Source organism: Dipteris shenzhenensis, chromosome 2 (genome assembly GCF_047967505.1).
Source record: "Dipteris shenzhenensis isolate YYH24624 ecotype China chromosome 2, Dip_SZ_1.0, whole genome shotgun sequence".
Classification (NCBI taxonomy): Eukaryota; Viridiplantae; Streptophyta; class Polypodiopsida; order Gleicheniales; family Dipteridaceae; genus Dipteris; species Dipteris shenzhenensis.
Genome location: NC_141597.1, coordinates 27,594,232 through 27,612,734, shown reverse-complemented (window position 1 = coordinate 27,612,734; position 18,503 = coordinate 27,594,232). Strand labels below are relative to the sequence as shown.

The window sequence follows — 18,503 nt, the reverse complement described above, 5'->3', positions numbered from 1 at the left end:
TCCAATAACAATTTATACTCAGAGCCTCATGGAGCCAAGATTGAACAAAAGACCTTGCATTTATAAAAGATTAGCAATTTCTGAGAGCCTTAGAGTCCAAAAGATTACATCCAACAAGGATAACCACTCAACGATTGCTGAGTGGTTTATATTAAAATTAATAATAGTTTATACCTAGAGCCTCATGGAGCAAAAATTGAACAAAAGAGATTACATTTGTAAAAACTCAGTAATTACTGAGAGCCTCAGAGGCCAAAATATTACATCCAGCTAGCCTACAAAAGATTGCTGAGAGACTTAGAGGCCAAAAGATTACATCCAACCATTGCTGAGTAGTTATGACATTGAGCAAGATGATATTTGTACAAATCAGTATTGCTGATAGTAAGATGATATTTGTACAACTCACTATTGCCAATTGTTGATACTCACAAAGGCCAACCTAGCTTGCTACATTTGAATTTTTTGGGGAGCTTTCTACATTTGAATTTTTTGGGGAGCCCATAGAGGAGACAATGGAGAGGCTGAAGACAATGCACATTACATAAATGCAAGACTCAGAATACGCCCCCCCAACAAGATGAGAACTCTACTATGAAAATCCTTAGCCCTTCATCAACATCTCTAGGTAATCCATAGAGCACAACCATATAGAGTCCAGAGGTGTGCATGCCATTCAAGGTGGTGACATGTAGATGTGGGGGGAATCGATTGAGAGAATGAAGAGATTTCACAAGAGAGAGCATGAGTGGTTTATATAACAATTAGCAATAGTTTAAACTGAGAGCCTGATGGAGCAAAAATTGAACAAAAGTGATTACGTTTATAAAAAAAGAAATAATTGCTGAGAGCCTTAGAGGCCAAAAGATTACATCCAGTGAGCCAAAAGATCATTGAGAGCCTCATAGGCCAAGATATTACATCCAATCATTGCTGAGTGGTTAAGAGCCTCATTGAGCAAGAGGATAATTGTACAACTCAGTATTGCCACCAGCCCAGCTTGCTGCATTCAAATTTTTTGGGGAGATGATGGAGAGGCCAAATATCGTGCACATTGCACAAATACAAGACTCAAAATATAGACAATAGTATGCTGTAAAAATCCCTAGCCCTTTCTCAATGTCTCTTAGGAATCCATAGAGCACAGCCATATAGAGGCCAGAGGTGTGCAAGCCATACAAGGTGGTGACATATAGATGTGGGGGGAATCAATCGATGGAACTAAGAGATTCAAGTTCTAATGAGTGCAACACCATGACCTTATACCACAAGGCACACAAGATTGGGATCACGTTGCATCAGGGGGTGATAAGTAATAATAGGCATGGTGAAAAGAGTGGGTGAGCAGTGGAGTGGATGAGCAGGGGAGCAGATGAGTGCATGAGAGTTGGAGGGAGCATGGAGCAAAGTAGAGCAAGGGTGAAAGAGAGCTAGAGGAGGTTGCGTGGAGCAAAGTAGTAGAGCAGGGGAGGATGAGAGCAAAGTAGCCAAATGCCAAATGACACGCACCTTATATATTACAAAGTTTGAGCTACCGTGGTGACTAGAGGCCTGGTGTGCCATCCAAACAATCATGAGCCATTTAAACCACCACCTTAATCAATCAAAATCCAAGGAGGGTGCCATCCAAATAATCATGAGCCATTTTTAAACAAAGTAGCCAAATGCCACAGACATTAATAAAAGTTTTAGCTACCGCAGTGATTGGAGGCCCGGTGTGCCATCCAAATAATCATGAGCCATTTTAAACCACCCCCTTAATTAATCAAAATCTGAGGAGGGTGCCATCCAAATTTAATCATGAGATATTTTAATTGCAAGCCACCGCGGTGGTTGGTAATTAACTACCAGCCCTCTACCAGCCCAAAAGAATCTTAGGTGCCACCTCACCATCCATGGGAGTGGCAATTAATTATGAAATGGCTCGTAATAATGAAGCAGATGCCATTGTCTCGGTAATTTACTGGTAATTAATTGCGGTCATTAACTGCACTCTACTGAGCATGCAAGCCATAGTGACTGGTAATTAACTGCACTCTGCTAATCATGCAAGCTCAATGGTGGTAACTAGTAGGTGAGTAATTGCAAGCCATTGCAGTGGCTTACCATCCCAATGGAATATTAGCCACCACCACAGACGTGGATGTTAATCTTAGACACCACCTCGAAGCCACCACTACCAACTGCCACCACTGGTGGAAGGTGGCAATAATCACCACAAACAACTACCACCACCGGTGGAAGGTGGCAATAATACCACAAACATAAATCATGAAGCCTAATCACCTCTAATCACCCATTACCATGAACTCTCCTAAGCATGTAAGCTGAGCGACTAGTAATTAAATTCACTCTATTGATCATGCAAGACCGGTGGTGGTAACTGGTAGGTGAGTAATTGCAAGTCTCTACAGTGGCTGGTAATTAACTGCCAGCCCAATGGAATCTTTAGCCGCCACAACAAACGTGGCTGGTAATCTTAGATGCCACCTTGATGGACTCTTAGCCATCGCCACCCTCAGAGAAAGGTGGCAGTTATTACCACAGATGTAAATCATGAAGCCTAATCACCTCTAATCACTCATTACCATGCAAGGTAGTATTGCCTCCTTGAATTAATCAAAATTTAGGCCAACTACCATGGTGGCTCTCACTTGACAGTTCCATTTCCTTTACTATTTTGTTTGATATCCATCTCAATTGTTTCTTTCTCCCTTGCAAATTAGGCTACAAATGATAAGAAAGATGTCTCAAAAGGTGACTTTTCTACAAGAGAAATCCACCAATGTAGCAAAGACAGTGCTACATGAGAAAATACTCAGGGAGGGTGTAGAAGCCAAGATACAGAACCTAGAAGCGAGGGACTTACACACACGAGAGCAAGATGAGGCCGCTAAAAAAATGGAAAGGCATAGAAGAGAAGAAGCAGAGAAGTGCATCAAGGAGCTCCGGGATAGACTTGAAGACATCAGAATGGATAGGGATATCAAAGAGAAGGAGCTAGTAATGATGTGAAAGCATCTTTAAGATCAGAGAGATGAAAAGGAGATTCTTTACAAATGGCTTTGCAACATGTAGAATGCATTGAACATTAAAAAATACCAGATGATGGAGGAACTGAAAAGGAAGAATGTAGAAACTAGAGCAGTGATGCAGGAACTATAAGAGAGCTTCAAGGCTAGGAAGGATGGAGTAGAGACTAGCCACTATGGAGAAGACAATGAGGAAACTCTCCAAGCTAGGAAGGATGCAGAGAGTAGCCAAAGTGGAGCAAATTGTAGCAGCCACATTGGAGCTTGTTATGTAGCAAGAATGGGCAAAATGCATATAGAGGCACTTGCAGTGAAGTTTTCAAAGAGCAAGTACAAGGCTCGTAAACACTGTGTAAAGAATAATCACTCTAAAAAGTTTTGCAATGAGAAAAAGAGGACTATGACAAATTCGGTTGAAGAGAGAACTCCATCAGCAAAAGAAGCATCCAACTTTGTGGTAGAAGACAAGGACTTTGCCTTTTGACCAACATGTCTTTGAATTTTTGTTTATCATCACTTGGTCGAATTTTGAGGTTCTCTGCCTGGAGTAGTACTCCAAAAAGAATGTCATGTCTTTTGTAAATCACCTCTGGTGACCATATGATGTAGGCCATGTGATGTGTTTGGTCTATCCCATTTTTGTAAACCTTGACCCTTGGGCACCTTTGCAAGCATGAGATCCTAGACATAGATTTATCCTTGACAACCATGAGATGGCCATGTGTGACCACCATGAGATGGCCATGTGTGACCACCATGAGATGGCATGAAAACTATGAGTCTAGATGTATCCTTGACATTGCAAGAGGCAGACCCTTGAGGGGGGGTATGTTGGGATAACTATGGTCAAGGGCTTGCTCTATGGTGCATGTGTGCATCTAGGGGAGTCACATGTGTGTGTGTGTGTGTTGTAGAGGCACATCCAGTGCTATGATGTGTCTAGTATGTGACTTAAGTGATGATGTAAGCCAAAGGACGCCACATGGGAGGTTCCTTTGATTTAGGCTAGTCCCACTAATGTAGGGGCTGATTGCCACTGATTTAGGGGAGGTGCCTAACTGACATGGGTAGTTTACACCTAACAGCAACGGCTAGTGCATGGTGGAGCGCACAAACTACAGCTGGCATTGCTCCAAGAAAGTGGAAGGGCTTCAAGAAAGCCTTCTACAAGCAGTTTATGCCCAAGCAATTCAACGACCATGTCCTTGTCACCTGGGACAGCTTGCATATGGATGCTTTCACGAAGTTGCGTTGGGAGAAAAAGAACGACACACGAGCACTAGTCTTGCCGATGTGAACGTTGAAAGTCTCAAAATGTTAATCGATAATGTCATTATCTTGAGCGTGGACGTCAAATTTCGGTATACTACAAAATGCATGACGTGAAACAGCAAATGTCTACGCTGTGATGTTCGCAAAGGACAATTAAGCAAGAGAGTGGCCGATGATTCCTCCATAACAGATTCAATGTACACAAAGAAAATTGCCCTCTGGTTTCTGGAAATTTCTGGACCGGTACGCTCCAGCGTCTATATAAACATCGATCGTAGTTACAGACCTCTATAGAGAGATTCCCAAACTAGAGTAGAAGTCTTAGAAATGGCTTGATGCTATTGATTAATTTAAGCAGCTTCAAAAGATACTGAGGAAATCAGATGAAGTCGTTGCATGGAATGAGAAAAGATGGAGGAGTTGAAGGAGAACATCTGTAGCCTTAGGTTGAGGGAGGAAGGAATCAAGAAGTAGCTTCTTCATGTATAGATCTAACTGTGGTATTGATGGCCACAATACTTAAATCAGATGCCCATCATGTTATGAAACAGGTCCGAAATGCTGTATGTGCAAGAATCACATCATAGATGACTACATGATCTAACGGTCTTCATGCTACCACCCTATGCATGTTTTTTGCTTTGGGGTGTTTGTGGATACAAGCTCAGCATGTAGCGTATGTAAGATGCCACTGCCCAAGCCACACAAATGCACGCACGCACACATGCACGCATACATGCACACACACACACACACACACACACCTGCACATGCACACATGTACTTGCTCACACATAATTTGTAAGGTATATTGGGGATCATTTAGTCCCAAGCTACCCTAAGTTTTTCTTTTACAATTTGTCAACATTGATATAAGCATTGAAAATGGTTTGGGTTTTTACTACTAGACAAAGGAAAATAATTGTATATATAAGCGTTGATATATTATCATATCAATGTTGATACATATATTTGTGAAGAAACACTTATTTCATAAATTTGGACTCATGTCTACATTTGGACTAATCTTAAAATTCCTTCGCAAATGGAAAGTTTACTTTATGAAAATGTCATTCGAGAATCAAAAGTTTACTTTCTAGCACTGCCATTTTCACATAATAAATTTCACAATATCTCTCTATAATCATTAGGGGAGAAATGGGGTCTCAAAAGGGCCTTCAATTAGTGTTCCTTAATTTCAAGGATATTAGGGAGGGATTTAAGGTGTACCAATGAGAGTGCTCCAAGGTGTGGGACGACGGTATGTTGAGGTGGAGGGTGGGAAGGCTTGGAAAGAGCCCTTGTTGGTTGTTCCCCTTGCCACCACGGCCTCTTGCATTGCTGCGAAAATGAAATGAGGGTGGGGAGGCGTGGGAGAAAAGTAGTAAAGGGTGGGGAAGAAAGGGAGGGAGAGAGGAGAGGAGAAGGGGAAGAGAGAGAGAGAGAGTGAGGGGAAGAGAGAGGGAGAGAAGGGAGGAGAATGGGAAGAGAGAGGGAGAGAAGGGAGGAGAAAGTAGAGGGAGAGGGAGAGGGCATAGGGAGTGCCACGCGAGGGAGAGGGAGGGTGCAAACGTGAGGGAGAGGGAGAGGGAGAGAGGAAAGGAGGGGATCACGATGGGGGCAAGAGGAAGGAAGGATGTGATTGAAAATGAGTTACGAGAGAGGTGAGAGACAATATATGTCCCTCAAGGAGTTCAAACTTCCCGCTCTTGAATTCAAACTTCCCGCTCCTCCTTCTTTCCCCTCCCGCCATCTCTCTCTATCTCTCTCCCCCACCCTTTTTCCTCCCCCCCCCCCCCCCCCCCCCCCCCGGCCCCCTCAATACACACACACACACACCCTTCCCCTTTCCCTTGCCCCCTTTTCCACCTTCTCTCCCCCCCCTTTTCCCCTCCCTCCCCTCCCCTTCCCCCCCTCCGTGTTTCCTCCCCCCCTCGCCCCCTTCCTTTTGTTCCCCTCTCCTCCATTCCACTAATTCCCTTTTTTTCCTACCCTCCCCAAGGTAAACTTTTAAGGGTGAATATTTTCCCAAAGGCGAATTTAGGAGCTTCTCCAAACTAGTGTGGCTAATATTTCAATCTTGAAATTTGATATATTTGCCCAAAAATTAGCATAAATTTATCATATGAGGTCCAAATTTAGCCCTCCAAGTACTCAATCAATTGGCATAATCCATCTACAGTCATCTATATGGTTAGAATTTTCAAATTCCAGCTTTTTAAAAACATGTGAATGAAGTTTAATTATAATTAAACCCATTGACCTTAAAAATGGTCTCAAAATGGTAGCATGGCTAATATTTGTAACTCTACCCCATACCGTAAATCCTAAATCCCGATCCCTATAGCATAAATACAACATATTTTGAGTTGTGTGCAAAGTATTGTGCCCATCGTATATGCTCTAGATGGTCAAAGTCGCCACAAATCCCGTTTTGCATCAAGTGTTATGCACAACTGCTAAAAAATAGTATTTGAGGTGTGTTATTCAAACATGTACATACCCGAAGGACATGATACTCTTGAAATAAGGCAATCTAGTAGATGTTGAGGCTTATGCAATGTATCGTGCCCATTAGATATGCTTTGGATGGTCAAACTTGCCACAAATCTCATTTTTTTACCAATTGTTATGCACAACCATCAAAAAACACGCTTTGAGGTGTGTTATTCGAATGTGCACATACCCGATGGCCACAATACTTTGCATGTCCATCAATGCAACCTATTTTGATATGTATGCAAAGTAACGTGTCCATCAAATATACTCGAGATGGTCAAAGTTTCCACAAACCCTGTTTTTCACCAATTGTTATGCACAACTGCAAAAGAATAGTATCTGAGGTGTTTCATTTGAATGCACCCATAACTGATGGGCACTATACTTTGCACACACATCAATAAAATGTATGTTGAGGCACATGAAAAATATTGTGTCCATCGGATATGCTTTGGATGGTCAAACATGCCACAAACTCGGGTTTTCACCAAGTGTTATGTAAACCGCAAAAAAATAGTATTTGAGGTGTATCAAGTTGGGTATTCCTTCTATTGTTACACCTTGAGTAAGGAAGACAAAGAATGTTTTGGGAGCACCTAGTAGTGAGCCTATTTTGTGCAGGTCTATTAGAGCTAGGTATCCTGTGGATAGGCTGAAATATGATGGGTTTACAGCCATTCACTATGCCTATATGGTCAAAGTGATACGTGAACCAGAACCCACTTCTTTTGAGCAAGCCATGGGAAAATAAAAATGGGAGAAAGCCATGGATGCCTTGGAAGCAAATGCTACATGGGAATTGGTCCCTTTGCCTAAAGACAAGAATGCAATTGGCTGCAAGTGGGTTTATAAGGTGAAGCACAATGCAGATGGTTCTGTGAATAGATACAAGGGAAGATTAATTGTGAAGGGGTATGCACAGACATATGGCATTGATTATGAAGAAACATTCAGTCCAGTTGCAAGGATGGCAACCGTAAGAGCAGTCATTACTATGGTTGCATCAAAGGGATGGTCTTTACATCAGATGGATGTAAAGAATGCTTTCTGGCATGGTGATTTGCAAGAAGACGTCTATATGGAGCAGCCACCAGGTGATGTTCATGTTGTTCATCTTGAGTTTGTTTGTAGGTTGGAGAAATTCTTGTATGGCTTGAAGCAGGCACCCAGAGCTTGATCTGACAAGATAGGACATTATCTTGTCACTATTGGCTTTCAGATTTCCAAGGCAGACTTCTCACTTTATGTGAGAAAAAGAGAGAAAGGCATTATGCTGCTTGTTGAAGGAGGGGACCACGATGGGGGCAAGAGGAAGGAAGGATGTCATTGAAAATGAGTTACGAGAGAGGTGAGAGTCAATATATGTCCCTCAAGGAGTTCAAACTTCCCGCTCTTGAATTCAAACTTCCCGCTCCTCCTTCTCTCCCCTCCCGCCATCTCTCTCTATCTCTCTCCCCCACCCTTTTTCCTCCCCCCCCCTCAATACACACACACACACCCTTCCCCTTTCCCTTACCCCCTTTTCCACCTTCTCTCCCCCCCCTTTTCCCCTCCCTCCCCTCCCCTTCCCCTTCCCCCCCTCCATGTTTCCTCCCCCCCTCGCCCCCTTCCTTTTGTTCCCCTCTCCTCATTCCACTAATTCCCTTTTTTTCCTACCCTCCCCAAGGTAAACTTTTAAGGGTGAATATTTCCCCAAAGGCGAATTCAGGAGCTTCTCCAAACTAGTGTGGCTAATATTTCAATCTTGAAATTTGATAAATTTGCCCAAAAATTAGCATAAATTTATCATATGAGGTTCAAATTTAGCCCTCCAAGTACTCAATCAATTGGCATAATCCATCTACAGTCATCTATATGGTTAGAATTTTCAAATTCTAGCTTTTTAAAAACATGCGAATGAAGTTTAATTATAATTAAACCCATTGACCTTAAAAATGGTAGCATGGCTAATATTTGTAACTCTACCCCATATCCTAAATCCTAAATCCTGATCCCTATAGCATAAATGCAACATATTTTGAGTTGTGTGCAAAGTATCGTGCCCATCGTATATGCTCTAGATGGTCAAAGTCGCCACAAATCCCGTTTTGCATCAAGTGTTATGCACAACTGCTAAAAAATAGTATTTGAGTGTGTTATTCAAACATGTACATACCCAAAGGACACGATACTCTTGAAACAAGGCAATCTAATAGATGTTGAGGCTTATGCAATGTATCGTGCCCATCAGATATGCTTTGGATGGTCAAACTTGCCATAAATCTCATTTTTTAACCAAATGTTATGCACAACCATCAAAAAACACGCTTTGAGGTGTGTTATTCGAATGCGCACATACTCGATGGGCATAATACTTTGCATGTCCATCAATGCAACCTATTTTAATATGTATGCAAAGTAACGTGTCCATCAAATATACTCGAGATGGTCAAAGTTTCCACAAACCCTGTTTTTCACCAATTGTTATGCACAACTGCAAAAAAATAGTATTTGAGGTGTTTCATTCGAATGCACCCATAACTGATGGGCACGATACTTTGCACACACATCAATAAAATGTATGTTGAGGTGCATGAAAAATATTGTGTCCATCGGATATGCTTTGGATGGTCAAACATGCCACAAACTCGGGTTTTCACCAAGTGTTATGTAAACTGCAAAAAAATAGTATTTGAGGTGTATTATTCGAATGCTCTCATACTCGATGGGAACTATGTTTTGCATAAATGTTAATATACCCTAATTATATGTGCATGAAAAATATCATGTCCATCAGATATGCTTTGGATGGTCAAACCCCATTTTTCATCAAGTGATGCACAACTGCCAAAGAATAGTATCTGAGGTGTGTTATTCAAATGTACTCATACCTGAGGGGCATCATACTTTGCACACACATCAGTCCAATATATGTTGAGGTGCATGCAAAGTATTGTTCCAATCAGATATGCTTTGGATGGTCAAAGTTAGCACAAACCCAAATTTTCATCAAGTGTTATGCAATGTGTAAAGTATTATGCCCATCAAGTACGAGCGCATTCTTATGGCACACCTCAGATAGTTTATTTTGATGGTTGTGCATATTACGTGGTGAAAAACGGGGTTTGTGGCAACATTGACCTCCAAAGCATATCCGATGGGCATTATAATTTACACACACATCAAGATATGCTGGATTGATTCCTACACACAGTATATCATGCCCATCAGGTATGTACACATTTAAAAAACACACCTTAGAGCGTGTTTTTTTACAATTGTGCATTACATTTGTTGACAAAATGGGATTTGTGAGGAGTTTGACCATCCAAAATATATCCAATGGGCATGATAATTTGCACAAGCCTCAAGATAGGTTGGATTAATATGATTGCAAAGTATTGTGCCCATCCAATATGTGTACATTTAATAACACACCTCAAACACTATTTTCTGGCGGTTATGCATAACACTTGATGAAAAATGGAGTTTGTGACAACTTCGATCATCCAAAGCATATCTGATGGGCACGATACTTTGCACGCACCTCAACATAGGTTGTATTGATGTGAGAGCAAAGTATCGTGTCCATTGGGTATCAGTGCATTTGAATAACACACCTGAGATACTATTCTTTGGCATTTGTGCATAACGCTTGGTGAAAAATTGGGTTTGTGGCACGTTTGACCATCCAAAGCATATCCAATGGATACAATATTTTTCATGCGCCTCTAATTAGGTTATATTAGAGCATGTGCAAAGCATCGTGCCTAGCGTGTATGAGAGCACTCGAATAATACACCTTACATACTATTTTTTAGCGGCAGTGCATAACACTTGGTGAAAAACGGAGTTGGCACTGTTATTAACTCTTGGAGAAGCAATCTCCATTGAACAAAAGTGCACATTTGTTGCTCCTTAACCAATTTGGAAGAGTTTCAATTTTAGAGTTCCAAAACTTTGAAAGGTGTTTATTAACACCGTTATTAAGTCTTGGAGATTTTAGAGGGCTCTCATGGTAAATTAATCTCATGCATGGACCTTAGTAAGAATTATATTTCTGAGTTTTTGCATTATTAGTACAAAATGATAGTGTAAATAAATAAACTCTTTATTTCAAAAGGTAGTGTCACCTTTTGGTTTTGGAAGGATATTTTCATAAAGGAGATTTTTTCATTAAAAATTTAAGTACAAAAATGAATCGGAACCGTGCACTAATATATGTAATGTGTTACATTAATTTTCATAATTTTAGTTTTTTTCCCTTGAAAAGACTCTCCAATTTGGCTTACTTTTGGGTTTTAATTTATTTTTTCAATAATAAATATTATGAGAGTTTACAACGATTTCTTATCTTTTGGTGTAACTTATTTGTGTCATGTTAAATTTTATAATTTTGATTTCACTTCCTTCAAAAAACTCTATAAAATTGCTTGTTTTATGTTTTTATATGTGTTTTGAAGAGTGAGTTTTTCCTTAAATTTTATCCAAAAATTAGTCCAAAAGTATCTATAAAAGTGAATTTATACATTGATAAGTTCAAAATTAATGAAATAAGTGTTAAGATAGTTATTTCCACACTTCCTTATTGTTGACAATTATATACACGGTTATTTTAAAACTTTTTTTTCTTTTAAAAAAAAGAAGCCATGTCTTTATCAAAATAAGCCTTGCTAATGGCGCAAATAGTTATAGTGGAAACATTATTACTCACATTGCTTATGAGTTTGTTAGCACTGGCTCTCCTAGTGACAGTGCTTTAGGATTGAGTGAGTCGGAGTTTTGCGATTATTCTTAGTTTTTAAGGGATTTTTATTAGGAAATTTTAAAATTCTAAACCTCTGCTTTTAGATGGCTATTGGCTTTTTAGCTTTTAGCTTGTGTGTGTCTATTGGATTTTCATTAGTTTGTGTGTGCTTTTAACCCCCTCCAACATGGCTATAAATCAATTTGGGGGCTCCACTCTCCCTCCATGCTTGAGCTCTCCCTAGAATGATTGCCTTGGCTTCCTCCAGCTACAAGTCTTCAAGTCACAGCTTTTTCGATCGCTCATTCAAGTCTCACGTGTTCATTTGTGAGCAAGGCGCTAAAGTTGATTGGCCAATTAACTGCTGAAGCCATTGCCTGGAAAAATATTTGCTATCGAGAAAGTCATTTGTCAGAAAAGCAGGTTCGCGACCTATTAAAAAAATCCATTTTTCTTTTGAAAGGGCTTTATGCCAACCAAACGGGCTTTATGCCTATCGGTGAAGAGATTGTCGTCTATTGGATCCATTTGTTTATAAAAATAAAGCCAAAAAAGCCCCTAGAAAGTTGACATCAAAACTTTGGAGGTATCATTTGTAAAACCTTTAAGGAAAAATAACACCGATGTACCTTCTAGTTTTAATTTATAGTTTTTTGTTTTAAAAAGGAAGTGGCTTTGTAGTCAATGTAAGAGCATGCAAATGACTATAAAACCTTGGCAAATCCTAATGGATTTTGTAATCGACAGAGTCAAGTTCTTTCAGGCATACATGCACCCTTGTTTTTATATTTCCACTTTATACAAAGAATGTATGAACCTTGTTTATAAGCTTTCTTTTATACTTAGGGTGTATTTTAAGACTAAGAAGGTACATATGTACACAACCTCTCCAAGAGCACAACTCATTTATTGATGTTCTTAGGGACATAATTACCCATATTGTTTATGAGTTTTTTAAATACTTAAAGGGTGTATTTTTACATCAACAATTACACCACCTCTCAAAGTGAATAAATTTTCTACTAATATTCTTAGGAACATAATTACTCTATGGAATTGGGTGGTCGACAATTTAATAGACCATTGTAAGTATTTAGTTATACATGTATAATTGATGTTTTTAGAGATGGTTAATCATGGGGAGTACTATAGTAGTCATAGCAAGTATTTGAATAATATTGGTTATATCAAATTTTTTTTTTGAAATATAGCTTGAAAGACCATAAGAACATAGTATTTATCACTTTAAGACTTTTTTAAAGTCCAATTTCAAAATTGGACATTACACAAGTCCCAAACCTAGATGCGTTCATTCTTTAACATTGACCTTAAAATAAAAGACTGGCATATATCACTCCTATACTTTTTCTAAGGGGTGTATTAGATTTACATTAGTGTAGGTATTAGTATGTGTGTATACTGATTCTTTCTTTTCTACAAAAGTCCCATCTTTAAAATATTTCTAACAAAAACAATATCAGCACATGCATCCAAAAAGGGCCAAGCTATTCGAGTAGCTCTCATTCGCTCTATTCTCTGGTCCTTTTATTTCACAAATGCCTTGGTTAGATAACACGTCCTTAGCTACTGACCTAGAACTCTACATGTTCATGGATCCCAATGTATTCCACAAGTGACAACCACAAGTAGGTAGCTTAATTTATTTCTAGATCTATACTCCTTAGATATAATTAGCTAGTGTGCACCTTATATTGGGCCAAGTAGCAACATTCAAGCATCTGAGGTCTTACTGAGCAAGCTTCCAATGAGGCCTGTAGCACCAATGCAGGACACATCTACTACAGTAAGCTTACCAATAAGATAAAGTCCAAAGAGCATGTTACATTTGATATTCCCTTAAACCTTTCTAGGCTTTGTGCTCGCTTGTTTTAGACTAGTATTATATATCGGCTAAAAACCCTATTTCTTAGGAAGAGAAAGAGCTCCCTAACCTTGCTTCCCCTTGGGTCCAACCCTTGAGAAATGATAGCCTAAAATGGGTGACCATGCTCCTAACTTGGTGCAAAAAATTATCCATACAGTTTGATGCACGTTAATTTACACATTGATGTAAAAAACATGAGTATATCTAGATCATGTCTTGACATTCGATTTGATATGCTACATGAGCGGCTTTGGATTTGTCAATCAAAAGATATATGTTGTGAAATTTTGGCTACTTTTGGGGATAACATAGATGTTTGCAAGAAAGAAATGAAAGCCAAACTCAAGTGACTCATCTTCAAAAAACCATTGGCACTATTATAAGAGATTTTGCATTGGTATAGGCATTGGTAGATTGTTGCTTTCTTTTAGGTACTCGCATTAATAAAATCCCATGATCTTTAAAATATTTCTAACACAAATAGGATCGGGATATGCATCCAAAACGGGACAAACGACTTATTAGGTTTTGTTTTATAAACACCTTAGATAACACGTTGTTAGATATTGTCCTTGACTTCTGTAGCTGGACATGTATCTGCCAATGTATCCCGGATTAAACTGTTGCTGACCATGCGGGACCTTGATGACCTTACAACGTCGAAGGGGGGGCAGGCCTTGTAACAATTCAATGATCAGGATAGGCGGATCCACGCGGTGTTGAAAGAGAAACAGTCAGCAGCAAATTTGAGCATTGGATAAATTGGACGGTTAGGATCGACCTTTCGTAGACGACTCTGTCACAGTTCAAAAGAAAAGTCAGAAAAGTCATATGTCCTTACAAAGAGTAGCTTTCACGAAGTTGCGTTGGGAGAAAAAGAACGACACACGAGCACTAGTCTTGCCGACGTGAACGTTGAAAGTCTCAAATGTTAATCGATAATGTCATTATCTTGAGCGTGGACGTCAAATTTCGGTATACTACCAAATGCATGACGTGAAACAGCAAATGTCTACGCTGTGATGTTCGCAAAGGACAATTAAGCAAGAGAGTGGCCGATGATTCCTCCATAACAGATTCAATGTACACAAAGAAAATTGCCCTCTGGTTTCCGGAAATTTCTGGACCGGTACGCTCCAGCGTCTATATAAACATCGATCGCAGTTACAGACTCCATCCAATCGGACGTTAGCGTGCATGCAATCTTCACCCCAATTCCTTTCCATCCAAACTAGTTAGAAGCCTCTTAAGGACGAGATCCTTTTGATATTGTTTCACGTAGTTCTGCAGCTCGTGAGCTTAGTTAACCACCCACATTCCTTGATTCCACGAAAATGGCAAAACTTCGTGAGCATCATCTCAGTCTGATGCGCCTGCACGCTTCGTTTTGGCTCATCACTCTGGTGTTGATGGATTGTGGAGGAGGAGCTTCTTCCCAGCTCACCGCGGATTTCTATGCCACAACCTGTCCTAATGTCTCCAGTATCGTGCAGACAGTCGTAAGCCAGGCTGTAAAGACTGAAACTCGGATGGCTGCGTCTCTCCTCAGATTGCACTTTCACGACTGCTTCGTGCAAGTTAGTCCGATTACATCACAGTTTATGTTCTTACTTGATGTTTGGTCGACAAACTTCTAGCCAATGAAGATAGACCAGAGAGAGGCTTTCTTTTGAGCAAGGAAGTCACTAGTCCAACGAGTTAAGGCCAGCTCATTCTCATATGATTGTTTGTTTGGCGTAGGGTTGTGATGGCTCTATCCTTCTAGATGGAGCATCTGGCGAAAAGTTTGCTAGACCGAACAACAACTCTGTGCGTGGATTTGACGTCGTAGATAACATAAAGACTGCGGTGGAGAATGTCTGCAGTGGCACAGTATCTTGTGCAGACATACTCGCATTGGCAGCACAGGCTTCGGTTTCTCTGGTCAGTGGTAGCATGGTTTGGTTTTGAATTGCAACGACATTACCGTCTTGACTTTGGCACAGTTGAAGCTTAGAGTTTCTTCCGTCCTCTCTGAGCTTTTGTTCCGCTTTCTGCGCGTCTTGGCTTATAATGGATGTGGTCTATGGAGTTCCTGCAGGTTGGCGGGCAGTCCTGGACAGTTCTTCTAGGGAGAAGGGACAGTACTACGGCAGCCACTCAATCGGCTGTTCTAGCGGCATTGCCTGCGCCGTCCGACTCTTTGGACACTATCACAAGCAAATTTTCCAATGTAGGACTTTCGGCGCAAGACGTAGTTGTTCTGTCAGGTAAACCGGCTGTTTTCGCTGTTGAGCTACGTTCCTCCTCATGTCACGTAACTGTGTCGTGCGATCTTAGGGAGCTGTTTGCATGATGCAAAGTTTGATAGCTGTGGATGTTTCAACTTATTCTGCGAGAGCATTTGTTCCTTGCTGTGGTACAGGGGGTCATACTATTGGTTTCTCTCGCTGCGTTAACTTCCAGAATAGACTCCAAAATTTCAGCGGCACAGGTCAACCTGACCCCTCCCTCGACCCAACTTACCGTCAAACTTTGGAGAGCGCCTGCCCGCAGGGCGGAGACCCGAATGCGTTAGTTGCCCTGGATCCCACTACTTCAGGGACTTTCGACAACCATTATTACGCCAATTTGCAGTCGAACAAGGGGCTTCTTCAGTCTGACCAGGAGCTCTACGCAACGGGGGGAAGCACCAACGCATTGGTCGATTCGTTCTCCAGTGATCAAAGTACCTTCTTCAGCGACTTTGGAAGATCGATGATCAGCATGGGAAATATTAGCCCATTGACGGGTAGCGCCGGGGAAATTCGCTCCAATTGCCGAGTCGCTAACAGCTAAAATCAGAAATTGCACGCCCACGACCATTTCTTTTGTAGGCAAGATCAGGCCTACGTTTTGCAAACAGACTAAATAATTAAAGTGTTCAATGAGCAAGCTCAAATCTAGCATAAGGGGATGCCATGTTTCCAAATCTCGTACAAGACTGCATTACTCATGGTTCTTAAAGATCCATCTAAAGATATAGTTATCCAATTCTACCTTATTCTATTTTCAGCACTTCTAATATCGGTTTTTACATATCGTGATGACTTGGTCCCCACATCAATGACAATCAACTATTGTTGTAAGCTTCTTGGCATAACTACATGGACTACTCCTTCCATGTGGGAACGCATAACCCTTGAAGACCTTTTGTAAGTGGACATTAAAACGGACCTAATGCAAACAGAGGAGTGGTGGCACTCCCTTACTTGCTTCATTTTTTTGTCGCCTACATTCTTCTCTACTTCCATAATCATTGCTTAAAATCGATAAACATGCTAGATATCCATTGAATATGATCTAATACATTTTTTGCAAGCCTCCTCACCCTCGCATCAGATTATGCTTGAGGTGTTTTGTGACTTTACTTTTCTGAGCTAATGCATTCTAACATGCACGTCGCCAACCTGACACCTCATATGTCTTCATGTCAAATGGCAAATCTAGGACATGATTCTCAAGTACTACCTAAACCTTTCACTAGACGTGGAGCCGAGAAGGATGGTTTCCTCATCACTTCACAAATTTATCAAAGTCAATTCTCAACTTTATGAGAGTATCACCATTGGTCTGATGCACAAAAAGTCATGGAAATCTAGCCGTCGTTTCAAGGGCTAGCAGCTAACTAGATAGGGATCCTAGCCACATTTACAACCAGCTTTAATGATAGCTTCTAGAATTGTTGAGCTACTAACGACGACTAATCAAGAATTCCACACCCACAACTTTTTCTAACTTCCTATTTAATCTTTTGTAGGCAAGAGTTGCCATAAGTTTTGCACAACGAGACCAAATTAAAGTATTCTATGCTTGGCCCTTTTGCCTACAAGTCAAATCTAGTATGAAGGGCATACTATAGTTCCAAATCTAAAAATAGAGTAAACACATTACTCATGGTTTTTAAAGGTCCAATCTAAAGGTCTCTCTATCCAATTGTATCTTACTAAATTGAAGATTCATCTAAAGATCTCGCACTACAAGACACGGGTTGCTTTTTGATGCCGATACCGATGCTAAATATAAAGATTAAAAAAAAGAAAAGTGAAAAGTGTCAGAATGTCCATCTATGGGTGTCAATAATTCATACCTGTAAGTGTTAGTATATTATAAGCATTGATAAATGTTGGAGTTATATATAGCTCGCCCTAACTCAACCTAGTCCTCAACTATATATATGTCCAGTCCTCTCTCCCTCTTCTTCCAACATGGTATAAGAGCTAGGATTGTCTCCCTCATAGTACATCGATTTTTGTAAATGATGATTTTTGCCAAATTCACCCACAACGCTTTGCAGGCCAGGTGTGTTCCAATAATTTTAAGACCCAACATAAGGGTATTCCATCACGAGATGAAAACGATAATATGGGCTCGTTCTTTGATTCCGACTATACGAGAAAGGGGCTGCTTCTATCATAGTACGTCGACTTTTGTATATGATGATTTTTTATGAATCTGACCACGATACCTTGTAGACTAAACTTATCCCAAAAATTTTAAGACCCAGCATGAGGGTATTTCGACACAAGGCCTATTCCACCTCAGCTATCTTTAATCCGAAATCCTACAAAACCAAAGGGAGCTCACGAGTCACTATGGAAATCCATTTGAGGTGATTTTGAGGATATAAAAGATTTTCTGTAGTTTTGTGACAAAGGTGCGCCATTCATGTCCATTAATTCAGTTTGGGCTTCAATAATTTTTAGGAGTTCTCTACTGTGATGACTGATGAGCAATTTATTATAGCTTCTTTATTTAAGAAGGGATTGTAATCTTGGGGTTAGCTATGGAAAAGAGACCTTTTCAAATGGAAGACATGGCAAGAAGTCAGAAGGGAATTTTCTCTTTCTGATCAAAACCAGGGTCTTATCATGAGTAGATTGGAGCTATGGAAGGGAGATATTAACTAGAAGGGTGGTTTTGTCCTAATTATACATAAGGAGTTCAATTGGGTAGGTTTCTCTTCTTTCCTTCCCATACCAACTCCAACGGCTAATATGGAGGACCTTTTCAGAACCCTTAATGCTAGATGGAATTTGAAGGATGGTAGAGATGCTTGGTATGCCAAGTT

At 40.3% G+C, this 18,503-nt stretch overlaps 1 protein-coding gene across 1 annotated transcript; it reads left to right on the top strand.

Annotated features, from left to right (window-relative positions):
* The first annotated feature begins 14,606 nt into the window (after positions 1–14,606).
* On the top strand, positions 14,607–16,611 carry LOC147904566 (peroxidase A2-like). Its single transcript, XM_087394770.1, has 4 exons — positions 14,607–14,991; positions 15,155–15,337; positions 15,495–15,663; positions 15,819–16,611. Exons 1-4 carry the CDS (start codon positions 14,749–14,751, stop codon positions 16,229–16,231), a joined length of 1,008 nt encoding a protein of 335 aa, XP_087250896.1. The 5' UTR covers positions 14,607–14,748; the 3' UTR covers positions 16,232–16,611.
* Positions 16,612–18,503: the final 1,892 nt, after the last annotated feature.